Source organism: Oncorhynchus kisutch, linkage group LG21 (genome assembly GCF_002021735.2).
Source record: "Oncorhynchus kisutch isolate 150728-3 linkage group LG21, Okis_V2, whole genome shotgun sequence".
Taxonomy (NCBI): domain Eukaryota; kingdom Metazoa; phylum Chordata; class Actinopteri; order Salmoniformes; family Salmonidae; genus Oncorhynchus; species Oncorhynchus kisutch.
The window spans coordinates 36,691,557-36,714,114 of NC_034194.2; the positions used below are offsets into that span (position 1 = coordinate 36,691,557).

The 22,558-nt window shown below is 47.4% G+C and overlaps 1 protein-coding gene across 1 annotated transcript in view; it reads right to left on the minus strand.

Moving 5' to 3' along the window:
* Positions 1 to 22,558, minus strand: part of LOC109882474 (neurexin-3b-like) — a 584,958-nt gene that overhangs the window by 80,058 nt on the left and 482,342 nt on the right. The window contains exon 19 of the mRNA XM_031800486.1: positions 21,982 to 22,153. Within this exon, the coding sequence (XP_031656346.1) occupies positions 21,982 to 22,153 (172 nt within the window). The remainder of the gene's footprint in view (positions 1 to 21,981; positions 22,154 to 22,558) is intronic.

Consider the following 22,558-nt stretch of genomic DNA (forward strand, 5'->3'; position numbering starts at 1 on the left):
TGTGTGTGTGTGTGTGTGTGTGTGTGTGTGTGTGTGTGTGATTACGGGCATAGTGTGAGGTCTCTGTTAGAGTGATACCCTGGTTGCTGCTCTGAGACTGAAGAGAACATGTTCTGGCAGGTGGAATAACTCTGAGACTGAAGATAACATGTTCTGGCAGGTGGAATAACTATAAGACTGAAGAGAACATGTTCTGGCAGGAGGAATAACTCTTATCTGATTCATATATCCAGCAGGGCTTTGTATTTTACACAGTACAATCTCCCTCCCTCCCTCCCTCCCTCCCTCCCTCCCTCCCTCCCTCCCTCCCTCCCTCCCTCCCTCCCTCCCTCCCTCCCTCCCTCCCTCCCTCCCTCCCTCTCTCCCTCCCTCCCTCCCTCTCTCCCCTCCCTCTTTCTCTCTCTCTCTCTCTCTCTCTCTCTCTCTCCCTCTCTCCCCCTCCCTCTTTCTCTCTCTCTCCCTCTCTCTCCCCCCTCCCTCTCTCCAACCTCCCTCCCTCTCCTTCTCTCTCTCCCTCTCCCTCCCTCTCTTCCCCTCTCTCTCTCCCTCTCCCTCCCTCTCTTCCCCTCTCTCTCCCGCCCTCTCCCTTTCTCTCTCTCCCTCACTCTCCCTCACTCATGTCTCCCTCTTTCTCTCTCAATGCAATTCAAGGGCTTTATTGGCATGGGAAACATTATGTTAACATTGCCAAAGCAAGTGAAGTAGATCATTTAAAGAAAGTGAAATAAACAATACAGAAGTTCCATGTTGTGTCTATATACATTGTTGTAACGATGTGCAAATGGTGAATGTACAAAAGGGAAAATAAATAAGCATAAATATGGGTTGTATTTACAATGGTGTTTGTTCTTCACTGGTTGACCTTTTCTTGTGGCAACAGGTCACAAATCTTGCTGCTTACTCATCGCTCTCTCTGTACTATTTTCAAGATAAATATCTATAGGCTAATCTATATCTCTAATGTATGAGCCTGTGATTGTATAATATGCTAAACATGTAGAATATATGCAATGGCCAATTCCCATCCTACTTGTGCATGTGGATGACATGCTGAGGCTTTATCCATGCATTCAGTGATACACTTCGACTATTAATTTCAGGAGATCAAATATGGCTTTGTGTTTTCAAACAGACAGAGATACTACCGTCTGTGAAGTTTGTACTGAATAATGTAGGAAGTGAAATGATGTCACTACTTCCCTCGATGAGGATGTTTTGGAGAAACAAAGACACTTTGACACTGTTTCAAGGTACGGAAGGAATACATAATACATTGACTGCAGCTTTTCGGAGTTGATAATAGGAAATGTGAGACTTCAAAAGCGTGAATATAGTGAATATACTTAAAGGCCCAATGCAGCCATTTTTATCTCAACATCAAATCATTTCTGTACCACAGTACCTTACTGTGATTGTTATCAATTAAAATGGTTAAAAAAAAGAAACCAAAATACCTTCTTAGCAAAGAGAAATTTCTCAAGCATGAATTTTGCTAGGCCTGAGTGGGGAGGGGAAAACTGAATACTAGCTGTTATTGGCAGAGAGGTTTTGAACTATCTTCTTATCAACTAATTTACCGCCTGGTGATGTCACCAGGCAGGCCAAAACAGGCTGACATTTCAGGCAGTCTTTTCAAACAGCTCTTACACTTAAAGGGCATTAACATTATTTTTTAAATTTCACAATAGTATTCCAACCTCGTAGCATGGAAATATATATGAAACACATGAAAATCACATCACTGGGCCTTTAACACACTCTTTTTATAATACATCGCAGCACACTGGCTGAGTCAAATGTTCTCACGTCACAACATGTTTCAGTTACGCGGGGAGACCCTCTATCAACTCAGCTCAATCATATACCCCCCCAAACTATGGTTAGAGGAGAACACACATTAACTAATGGCTGTTTGGGAGTCTCTCTCCTCCTCTCCTTCTCTCCTTCTCTCCTTCTCTCCTTCTCTCCTTCTCTCCTCCTCTCCTTCTCTCCCTCTCTCCTCCTCTCCTCCTCTCCTCCTCTCCTTCTCTCCTTCTCTCCTCCTCTCCTCCTCTCCTTCTCTCCTCCTCTCCTCCTCTCCTCCTCTCCTTCTCTCCTTCTCTCCTTCTCTCCTCCTCTACTCCTCTCCTCTCCTCCTCTCCTTCTCTCCTCCTCTCCTCCTCTCCTTCTCTCCTCCTCTCCTCCTCTCCTTCTCTCCTTCTCTCCTCCTCTCCTCTCCTTCTCTCCTCCTTTCCTCCTCTCCTCCTCTCCTTCTCTCCTTCTCTCCTCCTCTCCTTCTCTCCTTCTCTCCTCCTCTCCTCCTCTCCTCCTCTCCTTCTCTCCTCCTCTCCACCTCTCCTCCTCTCCTTCTCTCCTCTCCTCCTCTCCTCCTCTCCTCCTCTCCTCCTCTCCTCCTCTCCTTCTCTCCTTCTCTCCTCCTCTCCTCCTCTCCTCTCCTCCTCTCCTCTCCTTCTCTCCTCCTCTCCTCCTGTCTTTTTTCTGCTTTCTTTTTCTTTTCTCATTTCTTAAGAGAGAAAAAACTGTGATTCAATCAATCCCTATCCCAGTCTGCTGTTCCCACATGCTTCAAGAGGGCCACCATTGTTCCCAAGAAAGCTAAGGTAACTGAGCTAAATGACTACTGCCCGTAGCACTCACTTCCGTCATCATAAAGTGCTTTGAGAGACTAGTCAAGGACCATATCAACTCCAACCTACCTGACACCCTAGACCCACTCCAATTTGCTTACCGCCCCAATAAGTCCACAGACGAAGCAATCGCAACCACACTGCACACTGCCCTAACCCATCTGGACAAGAGGAATACCTATGTGAGAATGCTGTTCATCGACTACAGCTCAGAATTCAACACCATAGTACCCTCCAAACTCGTCATCAAGCTCGAGACCCTGGGTCTCGACCCCGTCCTGTACAACTAGGTCCTGGACTTCCTGACGGGCCGCCCCCAGATGGTGAGGGTAGGTAACAACATCTCCACCCCGCTGATCCTCAACACTAGGGCCCCACAAGGGTGCGTTCTGAGCCCTCTCCTGTACTCCCTGTTCACCCACGACTGCGTGGTCATGCACGCCTCCAACTCAATCATCAAGTTTGCAGACGACACTACAATGGTAGGCTTGATTACCAACAACGACGAGACGGCCTACAGGGAGGAGGTGAGGGCCCTCGGAGTGTGGTGTCAGGAAAATAACCTCACACTCAACGTCAACAAAACAAAGGAGATGATTGTGGACTTCAGGAAACAGCAGAGGGAGCACCACCCTATCCAAATCAACAGGATAGTAGTGGAGAGAAATTTGGCTTGTCACCAAAAGCACTCACAAACTTCTACAGATGCACAATCGAGAGCATACTGTCTGGCTCTATCACCCCCAGGTACGGCAACTGCTCCGCCCACAACCGTAAGGCTCTCCAGAGGGTAGTGAGGTCTGCACAATGCATCACCGGGGGCAAACTACCTGCCCTCCAGGACACCTACACCACCCAATGTCACAGGAAGGCCATAAAGATCATCAAGGACAACAACCACCCGAGCCACTGCCTGTTCACCCCGCTATCATCCAGAAGGCGAGGTCAGTACAGGTGCATCAAAGCAGGGACTGAGAGACTGAAAAACAGTTTCTATCTCAAGGCCATCATACTGTTAAACAGCCACCACTAACATTGAGTGGCTGCTGACAACACACTGACTCAACTCCAGCCACTTTAATAATGGAAATTGATGGGAATTGATGTAAAAAATGTAGCACTAGCCACTTTAAATAATGCCACTTAATATAATGTTTACATACCCTACATTACTAATCTCATATGTATATACTGTACTCGATACCATCTACTGCATCTTTATGTAATACATGTATCACTAGCCACTTTAAACTATGCCACTTTGTTTACATACCCTACATTACTCATCTCATATGTATATACTGTACTCTATACCATCTACTGCATCTTGCCTATGCCGTTCTGTACCATCACTCATTCATATATCTTTATGTACATATTCTTTATCCCTTTACACTTGTCTGTATAAGGTAGTAGTTGTGGAATTGTTAGGTTAGATTACTCGTTGGTTATTACTGCATGGTCGGAACTAGAAGCACAAGCATTTCGCTACACTCACATTAACATCTGCTAACCATGTGTATGTGACCATTAACATCTGCTAACCATGTGTATGTGACCATTAACATCTGCTAACCATGTGTATGTGACCATTAACATCTGCTAACCATGTGTATGTGACCATTAACATTTGATTTGATTTGAAGTGTTCAGATTAATAAGGGCTGAGAGGGAGCGTGGGTGTTGGTAGGGGGAGGAGAAGAGGGGACGAGAGGAGGAGGAAGGAGGGGAATGTAAATTAAGATGGAAGGGCTTTGAAAAAAAGCTTATATTTAGAACCTAAAAGGGTTCATCAGCTGTCCCCATAAGATAACCCTTTGAAAAACCCTTTTTGGTTCAAGGTAGAACCCTTTTCACAGAGGGTTCTACATGGTATCCAAAAGGGATCTATCTAGAGTAAAAAACAGCTCTCCTATAGGGACAGCCGAAGAGCAGAGTTCTCAGTGCCTTTGATCCAGAAGCGGTGTGGAGACTGAGAGGCAGCAGCCTCCCTGGACAGATAGATGGAGACCCTGGTCGACTGTTTGAAGAGCAAGGGAGTGCCCCCAGGTGCAAACAGAAGCACGCACCTACAACACTGACTATGCCACTTCTCTCTCTCTCTCCCTCCGACTTCTTCTTCTCTCTCTCTCCCTCCGACTTCTTCTTCTCCCTCCCTCCCTCCCTCCCTCCCTCCCTCCCTCCCTCCCTCCCTCCCTCCCTCCCTCCCTCCCTCCCTCCCTCCCTCCCTCCCTCCCTCCCTCCCTCCCTCCCTCCCTCCCTCCGTCTTCTTCTTCTCCCTCCCTCCCTCCCTCCCTCCCTCCCTCCCTCCCTCCCTCCCTCCCTCCCTCCCTCCCTCCCTCCGTCTTCTTCTTCTCCCTCCCTCCCTCCCTCCCTCCCTCCCTCCCTCCCTCCGTCTTCTTCTTCTCCCTCCCTCCCTCCGTCTTCTTCTTCTCCCTCCTTTCCTCCCTCCCTCCCTCCCTCCCTCCCTCCCTCCCTCCCTCCCTCCCTCCCTCCCTCCCTCCCTCCCTCCCTCCCTCCCTCCGTCTTCTTCTCCCTCCCTCCCTCCCTCCCTCCCTCCCTCCCTCCCTCCCTCCCTCCCTCCCTCCTCCCTCCCTCCCTCCCTCCCTCCCTCCCTCCCTCCCTCCCTCCAGGTGTAAACAGACAGTACCCACAATACTGACTATATACTATGTCTTCTCCATGGTGTCTGTTGAGAGGCCCTCAAATGGATTTCTCTAGGTATGTGTTGACAACATGTCTGGAATTAAGATGAAAGCAGAAACAACTTGTATTACTAGGGTAGTGGTTCTAAGTGTGTGTCTGTGTGTGTGTATATGTGTGATTCCAATTCTTCACAGCAGCAAAAACAATATGTGAATTTCTCCCCTTCTGTTGGAAGTGTTTCAGTGAGAACACACATCGTCACGGTGACAGTCAGGAGGCCATCACTCGATGCCGAGGGCGTATCAACTCCGTGAAAACGGAAGAAGATTTGATACCCTCTCCATCCATCCTGTCTAAAACCTCTGCTTTTAGCCGTTCTTTAAAACTTCAGGTTATAACCGGACCTTACTTCTAATCTACACTCTGTTGTCCTGTCTGTCAACCTCACCTTTACTGTCCTCTCCTGTCTGTCAACTTCACCCTCACTGTCCTCTCCTGTCTGTCAACTTCACCCTCACTGTCCTCTCCTGTCTGTCGGTCAACTTTACCCTCACTGTCCTCTCCTGTCTGTCAACTTTACCCTCACTGTCCTCTCCTGTCTGTCAACTTTACCCTCACTGTCCTCTCCTGTCTGTCAACTTCACCCTCACTGTCCTCTCCTGTCTGTCAACTTTACCCTCACTGTCCTCTCCTGTCTGTCAACTTTACCCTCACTGTCCTCTCCTGTCTGTCAACTTTACCCTCACTGTCCTCTCCTGTCTGTCAACTTCACCCTCACTGTCCTCTCCTGTCTGTCAACTTCACCCTCACTGTCCTCTCCTGTCTGTCAACTTTACCCTCACTGTCCTCTCCTGTCTGTCAACTTCACCCTCACTGTCCTCTCCTGTCTGTCAACTTCACCCTCACTGTCCTCTCCTGTCTGTCGGTCAACTTCACCCTCACTGTCCTCTCCTGTCTGTCGGTCAACTTTCCCCCCACTGTCCTCTCCTGTCTGTCAACTTCACCCTCACTGTCCTCTCCTGTCTGTCAACTTCACCCTCACTGTCCTCTTCTGTCTGTCGGTCAACTTTACCCTCACTGTCCTCTCCTGTCTGTCTGTCAACCTCATCCTCACTGTCCTCACCTTTCTGTCTGTCAACCTCATCCTCACTGTCCTCTCTTGTCTGTCTGTCAAGCTCATCCTCACTGTCCTCTCCTGTCTGTCAACCTCATCCTCTCTGTCCTCTCTTGTCTGTCTGTCAACCTCATCCTCTCTGTCCTCTCCTGTCTGTCTGTCAACCTCATCCTCACTGTCCTCTCCTGTCTGTCGGTCAACTTCATCCTCACTGTCCTCTTCTGTCTGTCGGTGAACTTCATCCTCACTGTCCTCTTCTGTCTGTCTGTCAACCTCACCCTCACTGTCCTCACCTTTCTGTCTGTCAACCTCATCCTCACTGTCCTCTCTTGTCTGTCTGTCAACCTCATCCTCACTGTCCTCTCCTGTCTGTCTGTCAACCTCATCCTCACTGTCCTCTCTTGTTTGTCTGTCAACTTCATCCTCACTGTCCTCTCTTGTCTGTCTGTCAACCTCATCCACACTGTCATCTCCTGTCTGCCTGTCAACCTCATCCTCACTGTCCTCTCCTGTCTGTCGGTCAACTTCATCCTCACTGTCCTCTTCTGTCTGTCTGTCTGTCAACCTCATCCTCACTGTCCTCTCCTGTCTGTCGGTCAACTTCATCCTCACTGTCCTCTTCTGTCTGTCTGTCAACCTCATCCTCACTGTCCTCTCCTGTCTGTCTGTCAACCTCATCCTCACTGTCCTCTCCTGTCTGTCGGTCAACTTCATCCTCACTGTCCTCTTCTGTCTGTCTGTCAACCTCATCCTCACTGTCCTCTCTTGTTTGTCTGTCAACTTCATCCTCACTGTCCTCTCTTGTCTGTCTGTCAACTTCATCCTCACTGTCCTCTCTTGTCTGTCTGTCAACTTCATCCTCACTGTCCTCTCTTGTCTGTCTGTCAACCTCATCCATACGGTCATCTCCTGTCTGCCTGTCAACCTCATCCTCACTGTCCTCTCCTGTCTGTCGGTCAACTTCATCCTCACTGTCCTCTTCTGTCTGTCTGTCAACCTCATCCTCACTGTCCTCTCCTGTCTGTCTGTCAACCTCATCCTCACTGTCCTCTCCTGTCTGTCAGTCAACTTCATCCTCACTGTCCTCCCTTGTCTGTCTGTCAACTTCATCCTCACTGTCCTCTCTTGTCTGTCTGTCAACCTCATCCACACTGTCATCCCCTGTCTGCCTGTCAACCTCATCCTCACTGTCCTCTCCTGTCTGTCGGTCAACTTCATCCTCACTGTCCTCTTCTGTCTGTCTGTCAACCTCATCCTCACTGTCCTCTCCTGTCTGTCGGTCAACTTCATCCTCACTGTCCTCTTCTGTCTGTCTGTCAACCTCATCCTCACTGTCCTCTCCTGTCTGTCTGTCAACCTCATCCTCACTGTCCTCTCCTGTCTGTCGGTCAACTTCATCCTCACTGTCCTTTTCTGTCTGTCTGTCAACCTCATCCTCACTGTCCTATCCTGTCTGTCTGTCAACCTCACTCTCACTCTACTCTCTTGTCTGTCTGTCCAGCTCACTCTCACTGTCTTCCATTGTATCATTCTTCATCCATTACCAGATCTCTCACTTTATCTCTGCCTGCATCGCTCCTTCTCCCTCTCCCTGTCTCTATCTCTGCCTGCAACGCTCCTTCTCCCTCTCCCTGTCTCTATCTCTGCCTGCATTGCTCCTTCTCCCTCTCTCTATCTCTGCCTGCATTGCTCCTTCTCCCTCTCTATCTCTGCCTGCATTGCTCCTTCTCCCTCTCCCTGTCTCTATCTCTGCCTGCATTGCTCCTTCTCCCTCTCCCTGTCTCTATCTCTGCCTGCATTGCTCCTTCTCCCTCTCCCTGTCTCTATCTCTGCCTGCATTGCTCCTTCTCCCTCTCCCTGTCTCTATCTCTGCCTGCATTGCTCCTTCTCCCTCTCCCTGTCTCTCTCTGCCTGCATCACTCCTTCTCCCTCTCCCTGTCTCTCTGCCTGCATCGCTCCTTCTCCCTCTCCCTGTCTCTCTCTGCCTGCATCGCTCCTTCTCCCTCTCCCTGTCTCTATCTCTACCTGCATCGCTCTTTCTCCCTCTCCCTGTCTCTATCTCTGCCTGCATCGCTCCATCTCCCTCTCCCTGTCTCTATCTCTACCTGCATCGCTCTTTCTCTCCCTCTCTATCTCTGCCTGCATTGCTCCTTCTTCCCTCTCCCTGTCTCTATCTCTGCCTGCATTGCTCCTTCTCCCTCTCCCTGTCTCTATCTCTGCCTGCATTGCTCCTTCTCCCTCTCCCTGTCTCTATCTCTGCCTGCATTGCTCCTTCTCCCTCTCCCTGTCTCTATCTCTGCCTGCATTGCTCCTTCTCCCTCTCCCTGTCTCTATCTCTGCCTGTATTGCTCCTTCTCCCTCTCCCTGTCTCTATCTCTACCTGCATCGCTCTTTCTCCCTCTCTACCTCTGCCTGCATTGCTCCTTCTCCCTCTCCCTATCTCTGCCTGCATCGCTCCTTCTCCCTCTCCCTGTCTCTATCTCTACCTGCATCGCTCCTTCTCCCTCTCCCTGTCTCTATCTCTGCCTGCATTGCTCCTTCATCCTCTCCCTGTCTCTATCTCTGCCTGCATTGCTCCTTCTACCTCTCCCTGTCTCTCTCTGCCTGCATCGCTCCTTCTCCCTCTCCCTGTCTATATCTCTGCCTGCATCGCTCCTTCTCCCTCTCCCTGTCTCTATCTCTGCCTGCATCGCTCTTTCTCCCTCTCCCTGTCTCTATCTCTGCCTGCATCACTCCTTCTCCCTCTCCCTGTCTCTATCTCTGCCTGCATTGCTCCCTCTCCCTCTCCCTGTCTCTATCTCTGCCTGCATTGCTCCTTCTCCCTCTCCCTGTCTCTATCTCTGCCTGCATTGCTCCTTCTCCCTCTCCCTGTCTCTATCTCTGCCTGCATTGCTCCTTCTCCCTCTCCCTGTCTCTATCTCTGCCTGCAATGCTCCTTCTCCCTCTCCCTGTCTCTATCTCTACCTGCATCGCTCTTTCTCCCTCTCTATCTCTGCCTGCATTGCTCCTTCTCCCTCTCCCTGTCTCTATCTCTGCCTGCATCGCTCCTTCTCCCTCTCCCTGTCTCTATCTCTACCTGCATCGCTCTTTCTCCCTCTCCATCTCTGCCTGCATTGCTCCTTCTCCCTCTCCCTGTCTCTATCTCTGCCTGCATCGCTCCTTCTCCCTCTCCCTGTCTCTATCTCTACCTGCATCGCTCTTTCTCCCTCTCTATCTCTGCCTGCATTGCTCCTTCTCCTTCTCCCTCTCCCTGTCTCTATCTCTGCCTGCATTGCTCCTTCTCCCTCTCCCTGTCTCTATCTCTGCCTGCATTGCTCCTTCTCCCTCTCCCTGTCTCTCTCTCTGTCTGCCTCTTCTCCTCCCTCTCCCTGTCTCTACCTGCCTCTCTCCTCCCTCTCCCTGTCTCTATCTACCTGCCTCTCTCCTCCCTCTCCCTGTCTCTATCTCGACCTGCCTCTCTCCTCCCTCTCCCTGTCTATCTACCTGCCTCTCTCCTCCCTCTCCCAATCTCTCTCTTTCAATCTCTCCCTCCCTCAACCCCCCTCTCTCTCTTTCAATCTCTCCCTCCCTCAACCCCCCTCTCTCTCTCTCTCTCTCTCTCTCTCTCTCTCTTGCTCTCTCTTCCACTCTCTCACTCCATCCCTTTATTTCAGACTGAGCTTCTATTTCCTCAGTATCTTCTCTCCTCTCAGACAGACAAAGAGACAGAGCAATCATCATTTATCATGTTGCCCTGAGCTGTCGACGGCGTTCAGAGGATGAGTTAGACCAGAGGCTAAGGGGCGGCTGCTGCAAAGAAAGGAGCTGCTTATCTCTCTCTCTCTGTCTCTCTGTGCATGTGGAGAAAATAGGATTGTAGGCCTGTAGGAAGGAGAGTGTGAGAGAGAGACATAGAGATAAAGAGAGAGATTGTTTTGGAGATAGAGAGGTAATCATGTTTGGCCAGTAGGGTACATGAGTATTTATCAGCAGCATACCACCCTGCATACCACTCCTAGCTTGCTTCTGAAGCTAAGCAGGGTTGGTCCTGGGAGACCAGATGCTGCTGGAAGTGGTGTTGGAGGGCCAGCAGGAGGCACTCTTTCCTTTGGTCTAAAAAAATATCCCAATTCCCCAGGGCAGTGATTGGGGACACTGCCCTGTGTAGGGTGCCGTCTTTCGGATGGGATGTTAAACGGGTGTCCTGACTCTCTGAGGTCATTAAAGATCCCATGGCACTTATCGTAAGAGTAGGAGTGTTAACCCCTGTGTCCTGGCTAAATTCCCAATCTGGCCCTCAAACCATCACGGTCACCTAATAATCTCCAGTTTACAATTGGCTCATTCATCCCCCTCCTCTCCCCTGTAACTATTCCCCAAGTCGTTGCTGTAAATGAGAACGTGTTCTCAGAGCAAGAGGAGCTGCACACAAACAGAGAAACAAGAGAGCAAGAGAAGGGCACAGAGAAAGGGAGAGAGAGAGATTATGAATGAGAGAGAGACAGAGGGAGAGACACACAGAGAGAGACAGAGACAGAGACAGAAAGATACACAGAGAGAGAGACACACAGAAAGAGAGACAGAGCGGGAGACAGAGAGGCACAGAGAGAGAGAGACAGAGAGACACACAGAGAGAGAGAGAGAGAGACACAGAGAGAGAGAGACACAGAAAGAGAGCGAGAGAGACACGGAAAGAGAAAGAGAGAGCGAGACAAACAGAAAGAGAGAAATACAGAAAGAGAGAGAAACAGATGTTTAGCTGAGCGGGGCATGTTGCAGAATGGATGACTGGGTCTAGAGGGAACGTAACATGCAGTTATACTGTATCTATGTATGTCAAATTTTTTGTTCCTTTTGATGGCATGTTCCTCTCTCTCTCTCTCGCTCCCACAGAGCTTGGCCCAGCTCCATCTCCCATCATGCCTGGCTGGATGTCACCCTGAAACAGCCGACAGCTAGACAGCAGCACACTGAAGGATCATGCGATTTCAAATTGGATCATCGGATCAAAAACTCTCGCTCTGTTTGCTAGCAGTAGCCCTGACGGCATGTACAGGGGTCTGAGAGGTTTAGTCCGTCTCTTAGCTGAAAATATTTACCTTGATCGTTTTTTAAAAGTGTGTCTAACCTCCCAGAAAATATTTTGAAGTCCAAGGGGCACTACCCGGTGCTGACTACTATGTAAGGACTTTTGACGATCTCAAAGCAAAATAACAGGGGATGATGTCTAGTTTATTTTGTATTTTCTTGCTGGAATGGCAACATCATATAGGTGTGCAAAAACCGATGAAGTAGTTGTGGTAGAAAAACACACCACAGAGATGATTGTATCGACAACGGCTCTGAGATCACAGACATCTGGACAACATGTAAAAACAAATGAGAAAACCTCAAACTTCCATCTGCCTTTTGGCCGTTCACCGCTAAAAGGTGGTAAGACATTCAATGAACAGTCCCTGGGCCTGTCTGTTCTGTAAGAAATAGCCCATTAAGAGACCAACAGAGACCTCTTCTGATCCCTATTCACCAGCCAATGAACAGTCCTCGGGCCTGTCTGTTCTGTAAGAACTAGCCCATAAAGAGACCAACAGACACCTCTTCTGATCCCTATTCACCAGCCAATGAACAGTCCTCGGGGCTGTCTGTTCCGTAAGAACTAGCCCAATACGAGACCAACAGACATCCCTATTCACCAGCCAATGAACAGTCCTCGGGCCTGTCTGTTCCGTAAGAACTAGCCCAATACGAGACCAACAGACATCCCTATTCACCAGCCAATGAACAGTCCTCGGGCCTGTCTGTTCTGTAAGAACTAGCCCATTAAGAGACCAACAGACACCTCTTATGATGCCTATTCACCAGCCAATGAACACACACACACACACACACATCTGTGTGCACACAGGCAGGCAGACACGCATGCACAGGCACACACACAGGCTTTCCCGGTTCAGCATTCGTGGAGTGCGAGGGAGGTAATCGATGAGGGTGCAGCCTAACCCGTAATTACTCAAGAAATGACAATGCTTTTACAAGTGAGGGGGTCAAAAAAAATCTATCATTGTTGAATTACTAATCACTGAATGCAAATTACAAGACGGAGAAGAAAAATTCATTATCACATATTCGATCTCTCTTTCAAGTATGCAGACTGAATAGAAATAAACTTGATGTTATCACTTGGATAAAATGACAAATCTCTGTTTTCTAACTTTTTAAGTGTTCAAACAGGAAAAGGAATTCATCAAGCATTTAGCAACTTTTCTGGTTAGAGTTGATCAGAGTCAATGACCACAGTTACATTCACACAATACTGTAGTTCATTTAAAAACGTTTACATGCTTTGCACTTCACTCACGCATAAGAGGGAGGCTTAGGATACCCGGTGCTGACACTACCCGGTGCTGACACTACCCGGTGCTGGCAGTAACCGGTGCTGGCACTACCCGGTGCTGACACTACCCGGTGCTGACACTACCCGGTGCTGACTCTACCCAGTGCTGACTCTAACCCAGTGCTGACTCTACCCGGTGCTGGCACTACACTACCCGGTGCTGGCACATGCGCTTGAACGCCGATTAAACTGTTTACTTGTCCTAATAATTTGAAAGATTGCTCAGAAAACCAGATGTTTCAATCAGTGTATGCTAACTTTGATCATGACCACATGCCGATTAAGATAAGCAGGCCAAAATCTGTTAAATACATCCTTTTTTGTGTGCATGTAGATGTACTTCGACTGCATGTAAATGTACTTCGACTGCATGTAAATGTACTTCGACTGCATGTAAATGTACTTCGACTGCATGTAAATGTACTTCGACTGCATGTAAATGTACTTCGACTGCATGTAAATGTACTTCGACTGCATGTAGATGTACTTCGCCTGCATGTAGATGTACTTCGACTGCATGTAAATGTACTTCGACTGCATGTAAATGTACTTCGACTGCATGTAAATGTACTTCGACTGCATGTAGATGTACTTCGCCTGCATGTAAATGTACTTCGACTGCATGTAAATGTACTTCGACTGCATGTAGATGTACTTCGCCTGCATGTAAATGTACTTCGACTGCATGTAGATGTACTTCGCCTGCATGTAAATGTACTTCGACTGCATGTAGATGTACTTCGCCTGCATGTAGATGTACTTCGCCTGCATGTAGATGTACTTCGCCTGCATGTAGATGTACTTCGCCTGCATGTAGATGTACTTCGCCTGCATGTAGATGTACTTCGCCTGCATGTAGATGTACTTCGCCTGCATGTAGATGTACTTCGCCTGCATGTAGATGTACTTTCGCCTGCATGTAGATGTACTTCGCCTGCATGTAGATGTACTTCGCCTGCATGTAGATGTACTTCGCCTGCATGTAGATGTACTTCGCCTGCATGTAGATGTACTTCGCCTGCATGTAGATGTACTTCGCCTGCATGTAAATGTACTTCGACTGCATGTAGATGTACTTCGCCTGCATGTAAATGTACTTCGACTGCATGTAAATGTACTTCGACTGCATGTAAATGTACTTCGACTGCATGTAAATGTACTTCGACTGCATGTAAATGTACTTCGCCTGCATGTAAATGTACTTCGACTGCATGTAAATGTACTTCGACTGCATGTAAATGTACTTCGACTGCATGTAAATGTACTTCGACTGCATGTAAATGTACTTCGACTGCATGTAGATGTACTTCGCCTGGCATGTAAATGTACTTCGACTGCATGTAAATGTACTTCGACTGCATGTAAATGTACTTCGACTGCATGTAGATGTACTTCGCCTGCATGTAAATGTACTTCGACTGCATGTAGATGTACTTCGCCTGCATGTAAATGTACTTCGACTGCATGTAAATGTACTTCGACTGCATGTAAATGTACTTCGACTGCATGTAAATGTACTTCGACTGCATGTAAATGTACTTCGACTGCATGTAAATGTACTTCGCCTGCATGTAAATGTACTTCGACTGCATGTAAATGTACTTCGACTGCATGTAAATGTACTTCGACTGCATGTAAATGTACTTCGACTGCATGTAGATGTACTTCGCCTGCATGTAAATGTACTTCGACTGCATGTAAATGTACTTCGACTGCATGTAAATGTACTTCGACTGCATGTAGATGTACTTCGCCTGCATGTAAATGTACTTCGACTGCATGTAAATGTACTTCGACTGCATGTAAATGTACTTCGACTGCATGTAAATGTACTTCGCCTGCATGTAGATGTACTTTGACTGCATGTAGATGTACTTCGACTGCATGTAGATGTACTTTGACTGCATGTAAATGTACTTCGACTGCATGTAAATGTACTTCGACTGCATGTAAATGTACTTCGACTGCATGTAAATGTACTTCGACTGCATGTAAATGTACTTCGACTGCATGTAAATGTACTTCGACTGCATGTAAATGTACTTCGCCTGCATGTAAATGTACTTCGACTGCATGTAAATGTACTTTGACTGCATGAAAACTAGCTCTTTAGGAAGGTCCAGAGAGCTAACATTTAACACGGGAACAAACTGCAGCTAGTATTGATGATGACGTTTGTCCACTACATTGAGTATACAAAACATTAAGTAAGAACACCTTCCTAATATTAAGTTGTACCCCTTTTGTCCTCAGAACAGCCTCATTTTGTCAGGGCATGAACACTACAATGTGTCTAAAGCTTTCCACAGGGATGCTGGCCCATATTGACTCCAATGTTTCCCACAGTTGTGTAAAGTTGGCTGGATGTCCTTTGGGTGGTGGACCATTCTTGATACACACAGGAAACTGTTGATCGTGAAAAAACCCAGTAGCGTTGCAGTTCTTGACACAAACCAGTGTGCTTGCCACCTACTACCATACTCCGTTCAAAGGCACTTAAATATTTTGTCTTGCCCGTTCACCCTCTGAATGGCACACATACACAATCAATACCTCAATTGTCTCCACTCTTAAAAAGAGTTGAGACTCCACTTCATCTACACTGATCGATGTGGATTTATCAAGAGATTATAGCTTTCACCTGTGTTCGCCTGGTGAGTCTATGTCGTGGAAAGAGCATGTTGTATACTCAGTGTAGATTGGTCCAATAGGTCAGACATAATTAGGACCAGCCTACTGGGGCAATAAACAAAGAGAAGACAACGTACACTTGTTCTACAAGTCCTAAACGTGAGTCACTAAAGGGTCATTCTGCAAGACTGCATAATAATGTTTAAAGTCTGCTAGGCTAGGAAGATAGGTGCAGACCAAAATATAGTTAGGAGAACAATTGAACCCATCCTCGCATTTGTTAGCGAATAAAAAAAATGTACGAAGGAAGGTTAGAAAAAAGGAAAATGAGAGAGAGCGAGAGAGAAAGCGAGAGAGAGAGAGAGAGAGAGAGAAAGCGAGAGAGAGAGAGAGAGAGAGAGAGAGAGAAAGCGAGAGAGAGAGAGAGAGAGAAAGCGAGAGAGAGAGAGAGAGAGAAAGCGAGAGAGAGAGAAAGCGAGAGAGAGAGAAACCGAGAGAGAGAGAAAGCGAGAGAGAGAGAGAAAGCGAGAGTGAGAGAAAGCGAGAGTGAGAGAAAGCGAGAGAGAGAGAAAGCGAGAGAGAGAGAAACCGAGAGAGAGAGAAAGCGAGAGAGAGAGAGAAAGCGAGAGTGAGAGAAAGCGAGAGTGAGAGAAAGCGAGAGAGAGAGAGACAGAAAGCGAGAGAGAGAGAGAGAGAAAGCGAGAAGAGAGAAGAAAGCGAGAGAAAGCGAGAGAAAGCGAGAGAGAGAGAAAGCGAGAGAGAGAGAGAAAGCAAGAGAGAGAGAGAAAGCAAGAGAGAGAAAGCGAGAGAGAGAGAAAGCGAGAGAGAGAGAAAGCGAGAGAGAGAGAGAGAGAGCGAGAGAGAGAGAGAGAGAGAGAGAAAGCGAGAGTGAGAGAAAGCGCGCGAGAGAGAGAGAGAGCGAGAGAGAAAGCGGAGAGAGAAGGAGAGACAGAAAGCGAGAGAGAGAGAGAGAGAGAGAAAGCGAGAGAGAGAGAAAGCGAGAGAGAGAGAGAGAGGCGAGAAGAGAGAGAAGCGGAGAGAGAGAGAGAAAGCGAGAGAGAGAAAGCGATGAGGAGAGAGAGAGAAGAAAGCGAAGAGAGAGAGAGAAAGCGAGAGAGAGAGAGAGAGAGAGAGAGAGAAAGCGAGAGAGAGAGAGAGAGAGAAAAGCGAGAGAGAGAGAGAGAGAGAAAGCGAGAAGAGAGAGAGAAAGCGAGGAGAGAGAGAGAGAAAGGCGAGAGAGAGAGAGAAAGCGAGAGAGAGAGAGAGAAAGCGAGAGAGAGAGAAAGCGAGAGAGAGAGAGAAAGCGAGAGAGAGAGAGAGAAAGCGAGAGAGAGAGAGAAAGCGAGAGAGAGAGAGAGAAAGCGAGAGAGAGAGAGAGAGAGAGAGAGAGAGAGAGAGAGAAGAGAGAAAGCGAGAGAGACAGAAAGCGAGAGAGAGAGAGAAAGCGAGAGAGAGAGAAAGCGAGAGAGAGAGAGAGAGAGAAAGCGAGAGAGAGAGAGAGAGAGAGAGAGAGAGAGAGAGAGAGAGAGAGAGAGAGAGAGAGAGAGAGAGAGAGAGAGAGAGATAGAGAGAAGAGAGAGAGAGAGAGAGAGAGAGAGAGAGAGAGAAAGCGAGAGAGACAGAAAGCGAGAGAGAGAGAGAGAAAGCGAGAGAGAGAGAAAGCGAGAGAGAGAGAGAGAGAGAGAGAGAGAGAGAGAGAGAAGCGAGAGAGAGCGAGAGAGAGAGAGAGCGAGAGAGAGAGAGAGAGAGAGAAAGCGAGAGTGAGAGAAAGCGCGAGAGAGAGAGAGAGAGAGAGAGAGAAAGCGAGAGAGAGAAAGCGAGAGACAGAAAGCGAGAGACAGAAAGCGAGAGAGAGAGACAGAAAGCGAGAGAGAGAGAGAGAAAGCGAGAGAGAGAGAAAGCGAGAGAGAGAGAGAGAGCGAGAGAGAGAGAAAGCGAGAGAGAGAAAGCGAGAGAGAGAAAGCGAGAGAGAGAGAGAGAAAGCGAGAGAGAGGAGAGAGAGAGAAAGCGAGAGAGAGAAGAGAGAAAGCGAGAGAGAGAGAGAGAGAGAAAAGCGAGAGAGAGAGAGAGAGAGAAAGCGAGAGAGAGAAAGCGAGAGAAAGCGAGAAGAGTAGAGAGAGAGAGAGAAAGCGAGAGAGAGAAAGCGAGAGAGAGATGAGAGAGAGAAAGCGAGAGAGAGAGAGAGAGAGAAAGCGAGAGGAGAAAGCGAAGAAATGCTAGAGAGAGAGAGAGAGCAGAGAGAGAAACGAGAGAGAAAGCGAGAGAAGAGAGAGAACGACGAGCAGAGAGAGGAAAGCGAGAGAGGAAGAGAGAGAGAGAAGCTGAGAGAGAGAGAGAAGGCGAGGAGAGAGAACAAGCCGGAGAGAGAGATGGAGAGAGAGACGGGAGAGAGAGAGAGAGAGAAAGGAAGAGAGACAGAAAGCCGAGGAGAGAGAGAGAAAGCGAGAGAGAGAGAAACGAGAGAGAAGAGAGAGAGAAGCGAGAGGGAGGAAAGGAAAGGCCGAGAGAAGAGAGGAGAAAGCGAGAGAGAGAGAAAAGCGAGAAGAGAGAGAGAGAGAGAAAGCGAGAGAGAGAGAGAGAAAGCGAGAGAGGAGAGAGAGAGGAGAAAGCGAGAGAGAGAGAGAGAGAAAGCGAGAGAGAGATTGACGAAAATGGTTTTCTGTATCTGTACTTTCCCTGACCCCTACACAAACAACTGGGCAGACAAGACAGAGGACAGTGGTCGCCTGGAGCTCTCTGGATTCAGATGTAATCTTATGTCCAGTTCTGGGAGGTCGCTAGCAGCTAGCGTACTATTGGGCTGGTATGTCACAGGGTTGAGGAAGGGAGAAATGGGCCAAGTCTGTGTAAGATGTGTAAGAAACCTTAGGGGAGGCTGTTTCCAATAAAGCACTAGAAATGTCATCATCCAAGTCCTGCCTGTCTTTAGCTACGTCAGCCATTTTGAATCCCAGGCTTTCTATCAGGTCCTGTGGGCTTTTTCTGCATAGCTAACCAGAACTAAGGAGTGGAGGATTGGCTCTCAAACACCTGGTGACTCAACAAAATATCAAAGTCTGACTTCATGTCCCAAAGTCTTTGGACAAATGTCTATTTTTGACGAATAAACTGACTTAATTTCTGACTTTCTGTGACAAATATGTTAAGTTTAGGTACACTGAAATAACTCTTACGGTTAAATTAAGGCATTAATACCCACTGGATTAAGTTAAGTATTAAGGTTTGGGATAGAGTTAAACCAGAAACAACTATAGGGTTAAGTTAAGTATTAAGGTTTGGGATAGAGTTAAACCAGAAACAACTATAGGGTTAAGTTAAGTATTAAGGTTTGGGATAGAGTTAAACCAGAAACAACTATACGGTTAAGTTAAGGCATTAATTCAGACTGGTTCTGTCCAAAATATTGACTCTGTACCGGTACAGAGTCAATATATACAGGGGGGTGTCGGTACAGAGTCAATATATACAGGGGGTGTAGGAACAGAGTCAATATATACAGGAGGGGGTGTCGGTACAGAGTCAATATATACAGGGGGGTGTCGGTACAGAGTCAATATATACAGGGGGGTGTCGGTACAGAGTCAATATATACAGGGGGGTGTCGGTACAGAGTCAATATATACAGGGGGGTGTCGGTACAGAGTCAATATATACAGGGGGGTGTCGGTACAGAGTCAATATATACAGGGGGGTGTCAGTACAGAGTCAATATATACAGGGGGGTGCCGGTACAGAGTCAATATATACAGGGGGGGTGCCGGTACAGAGTCAATATATACAGGGGGGTGTCGGTACAGAGTCAATATATACAGGGGGTGTCGGTACAGAGTCAATATATACATGGGGGTGTCGGTACAGAGTCAATATATACAGGGGGGTGTCGGTACAGAGTCAATATATACAGGGGGGTATCGGTACAGAGTCAATATATACAGGGGGGTGTCGGTACAGAGTCAATATATACAGGGGGGGTGCCGGTACAGAGTCAATATATACAGGGGGTGCCGGTACAGAGTCAATATATACAGGGGGGTACCGGTACAGAGTCAATATATACAATGTGAATAGTCTGGGTGTCCATTTGACTAGATGTTCAGGAGCCTTATGGCTTGGTGGTAGAAGCTGCTTAGAAGCCTCTTGGACCTAGACTTGACACTCCGGTACCGCTTGCCATGCAGTAGCAGAGAGAACAGTCTATGACTAGGGTGACTGGAGTCTTTGACAATTTTCAGGGCCTTCCTCTGACACCGCCTGGCAAAGAGGTCCTGGATGGCAGGAAGCTTTGCCCCAGTGTAGTACTGGGCCGGGGGCTGAGCAGTTGCCACACCAGGCAGTGATGCAACCCGTCAGGATGCTCTCCTGACTGGACTAGCTAGCTTATCTATTATGTACGTTAGCTATAAACATGGAGCCTAACGTTAGCTAGCTAGCTAATGGGAGGATTTGTCATTGGACGAGTTGGTGAGTGGCCGACTTTTCCTCCATTTTGTTTTTCTGTGGCTACAGCTAGAGATGCAGGCATGATTTGGTTAGCTACCAAGAAATGCGAATCACTTTGCTAGCTAGCTATGCTGAACTTGAATGACTGATATCCACCGTTAGCATATCCCTTGGTTGTCAATCAAATTGATTTGGTATCGTTCAAATGGGCTGTCAGGCAAGTTCCCATTAAATTGTCAAAACGTGGCTTGAGACAAGCCCCATCATTTATAAGCGCCATTTTGACGCAATTAGCTGAAAACATCTGAGAGAGTTTATCTACTGTTTCCCAACATTAGTTGTTGAACTTGTTGTTGGTGATGTGCATAGGTAACCGAGGGTGAGAAAGTTCCCAAATGTAAGAGGAGTATGGTGATATTTACATATAGTTTAATTTACTGCAGTGTCTGTTAATTGACCAAACGCACGGACACATTCCCACTCTATTGCTACAGAATTTTCACAAATGCCTTTTACTCTACATCATTCCCAAATCATTCTATGAATGTATGAAAACGTGAAAATGACAATATCGGAAAAAGCGGCATATTCTTCCGGGGGGGGGGGGGGGGGTGTATATGAAAAGACTGTATTAAGATTTCATGTTCATTAAACACTGTGTCAGTTTCACTTTAGGATAAAGGATAGGGTTAAAACTTTAAGCATTATTCATTCCAAATGGTCTTCCTTGTGATGTCATCATGGGGTATTGTGATGTCATCATGGGGTATTGTGATGTCATTATGGGGTATTATGTGTAGATGGGTGAGATTATTATTTTTTTTAATCAATTTTGAATTCAGGCTGTAATGCAAACAAATGTGGAATGAGTCAAGAGGTATGAATATTTTCTGAAAGCACTGTTAATAGTGAGCAATATGTTTGGAATGTGAATCGCAATAAAATCACAGTATGGAATCGCAATACATACAGTGGCTCTTCCTTTAAAGGTTTTGAGCTTTTAAAGGAAGCTGTTTGTGGTAGATGGTGGCAGATTGTTGTAAATTGTGTCATTCTGGCCACAATGGCTGACACTCAAACAACATGCCATATAATTCTGCGGCAACCTGCAAGCTGTGCTGCAGTAGGCCGCAATTTCTAAAGGAAGAACCACTGTATGCTGTAGAATCATGAGATTCATGAAAATCGCAATGAATATTGTATCGGAACGTAGGTATTGTGATGATATTGTATCGTGAGGTCGCTGGCAATTCTCAACTCTAGCATATACCCTTTAAGACTGGGGGGGGAATAGACTGGAGCAGGGGCAAAGCATCATTTCACCAGTTCACATCTGTTCCCATGTGCTTGGCAGCATGCTAGTGTCCTTCGTCCCACTGTGGGACAGAACCAAGCATGGGCTCTATACTCATCCACTACCTACTGATATTGTGACTTAACAGCCTTGTCAGTTGACCTTTGTAAACAGGTGATGTCCAGTGGGTCTAACAGAGGTCTAACTTTCACAGTTCCCAATTCCCTCCCTGGACCTTTCCCTTAGGCCCTAACCCTTAGGCCCTAACCCTTAGGCCCTAACCCTTAGGCCCTAACCCTTTGGCCCTAACCCTTAGGCCCTAACTCTTAGGCCCTAACTCTTAGGCCCTAACCCTTTGGCCCTAACCCTTTGGCCCTAACCCTTTGGCCCTAACCCTTAGGCCCTAACCCTTAGGCCCTAACCCTTTGTCCCTAACCCTTTGGCCCTAACCCTTTGGCCCTAACCCTTTGGCCCTAACCCTTTGGCCCTAACCTTTTGGCCCTAACCCTTTGTCCCTAACCCTTTGGCCCTAACCCTTTGGCCCTAACCCTTTGGCCCTAACCTTTTGGCCCTAACCCTTTGGCCCTAACCCTTAGGCCCTAACCTTTTGGCCCTAACCCTTTGGCTCTGAACCTTCAATGTTTGCAGATATGTACGGTGGAAGACATATTGGCAGAAGCTCCACCATTACACTGCTTGTACTTATCCAGACCCTTCAGATCTGCGAACATCAAAGAGTCACCATTGAAGAAGGCAAGGGAATGAATTGGGACCAACTCTTTCTCATTAACACACAAGTTAACAATCAGGTCAAAGGTTAGTGTTTGAGATGCCAGACGGTGATATTGGTTGGTACCTGCGGGGAAGTGTTCGTTGATTGGCCAGTTGTCCACCTGCAGGGTGGCGTTCCCCCCATTCCTTGTGAATCGAACCAGGTGATATTTCCCGTCATTGATCGCAGTGTTTAACTCCTTCACACTGATGTCCACCGTGCCGATGTTGAACGTCACGCCCACCTTGCCTTCCGTCTGGAAGGAGACGGGAGAAGAAAAATACATTTATTCAAATATATCAACCACTTTTTTTGTTACAGGCGACCTGGAGAAGCAACGTGCAGAAGGGCGAATAATTGTTCATCCTGATCACATAAAAAAAGTGATTTGTAGATCAGTGACTCTGTGCAGTGCAGTCGACGTCAAACACGCACAACACGTCTTTATTAGCTGGTACCAACCACTTTCATTCAGCAGGCAGTATTCAGGTTGATCATAGATTTTTTTCCCCCCCATCGGTAAAATGTGTCAATATGAGATGCCACATCTTACATATAGAATAGCAGAGATGCTCAGAACAATAGCATGTTCAATGCCTGGCTGAGAACCAATTCCCATCATGAGCTTCATATCTACAATCAATGCAGAAATCTACATTGC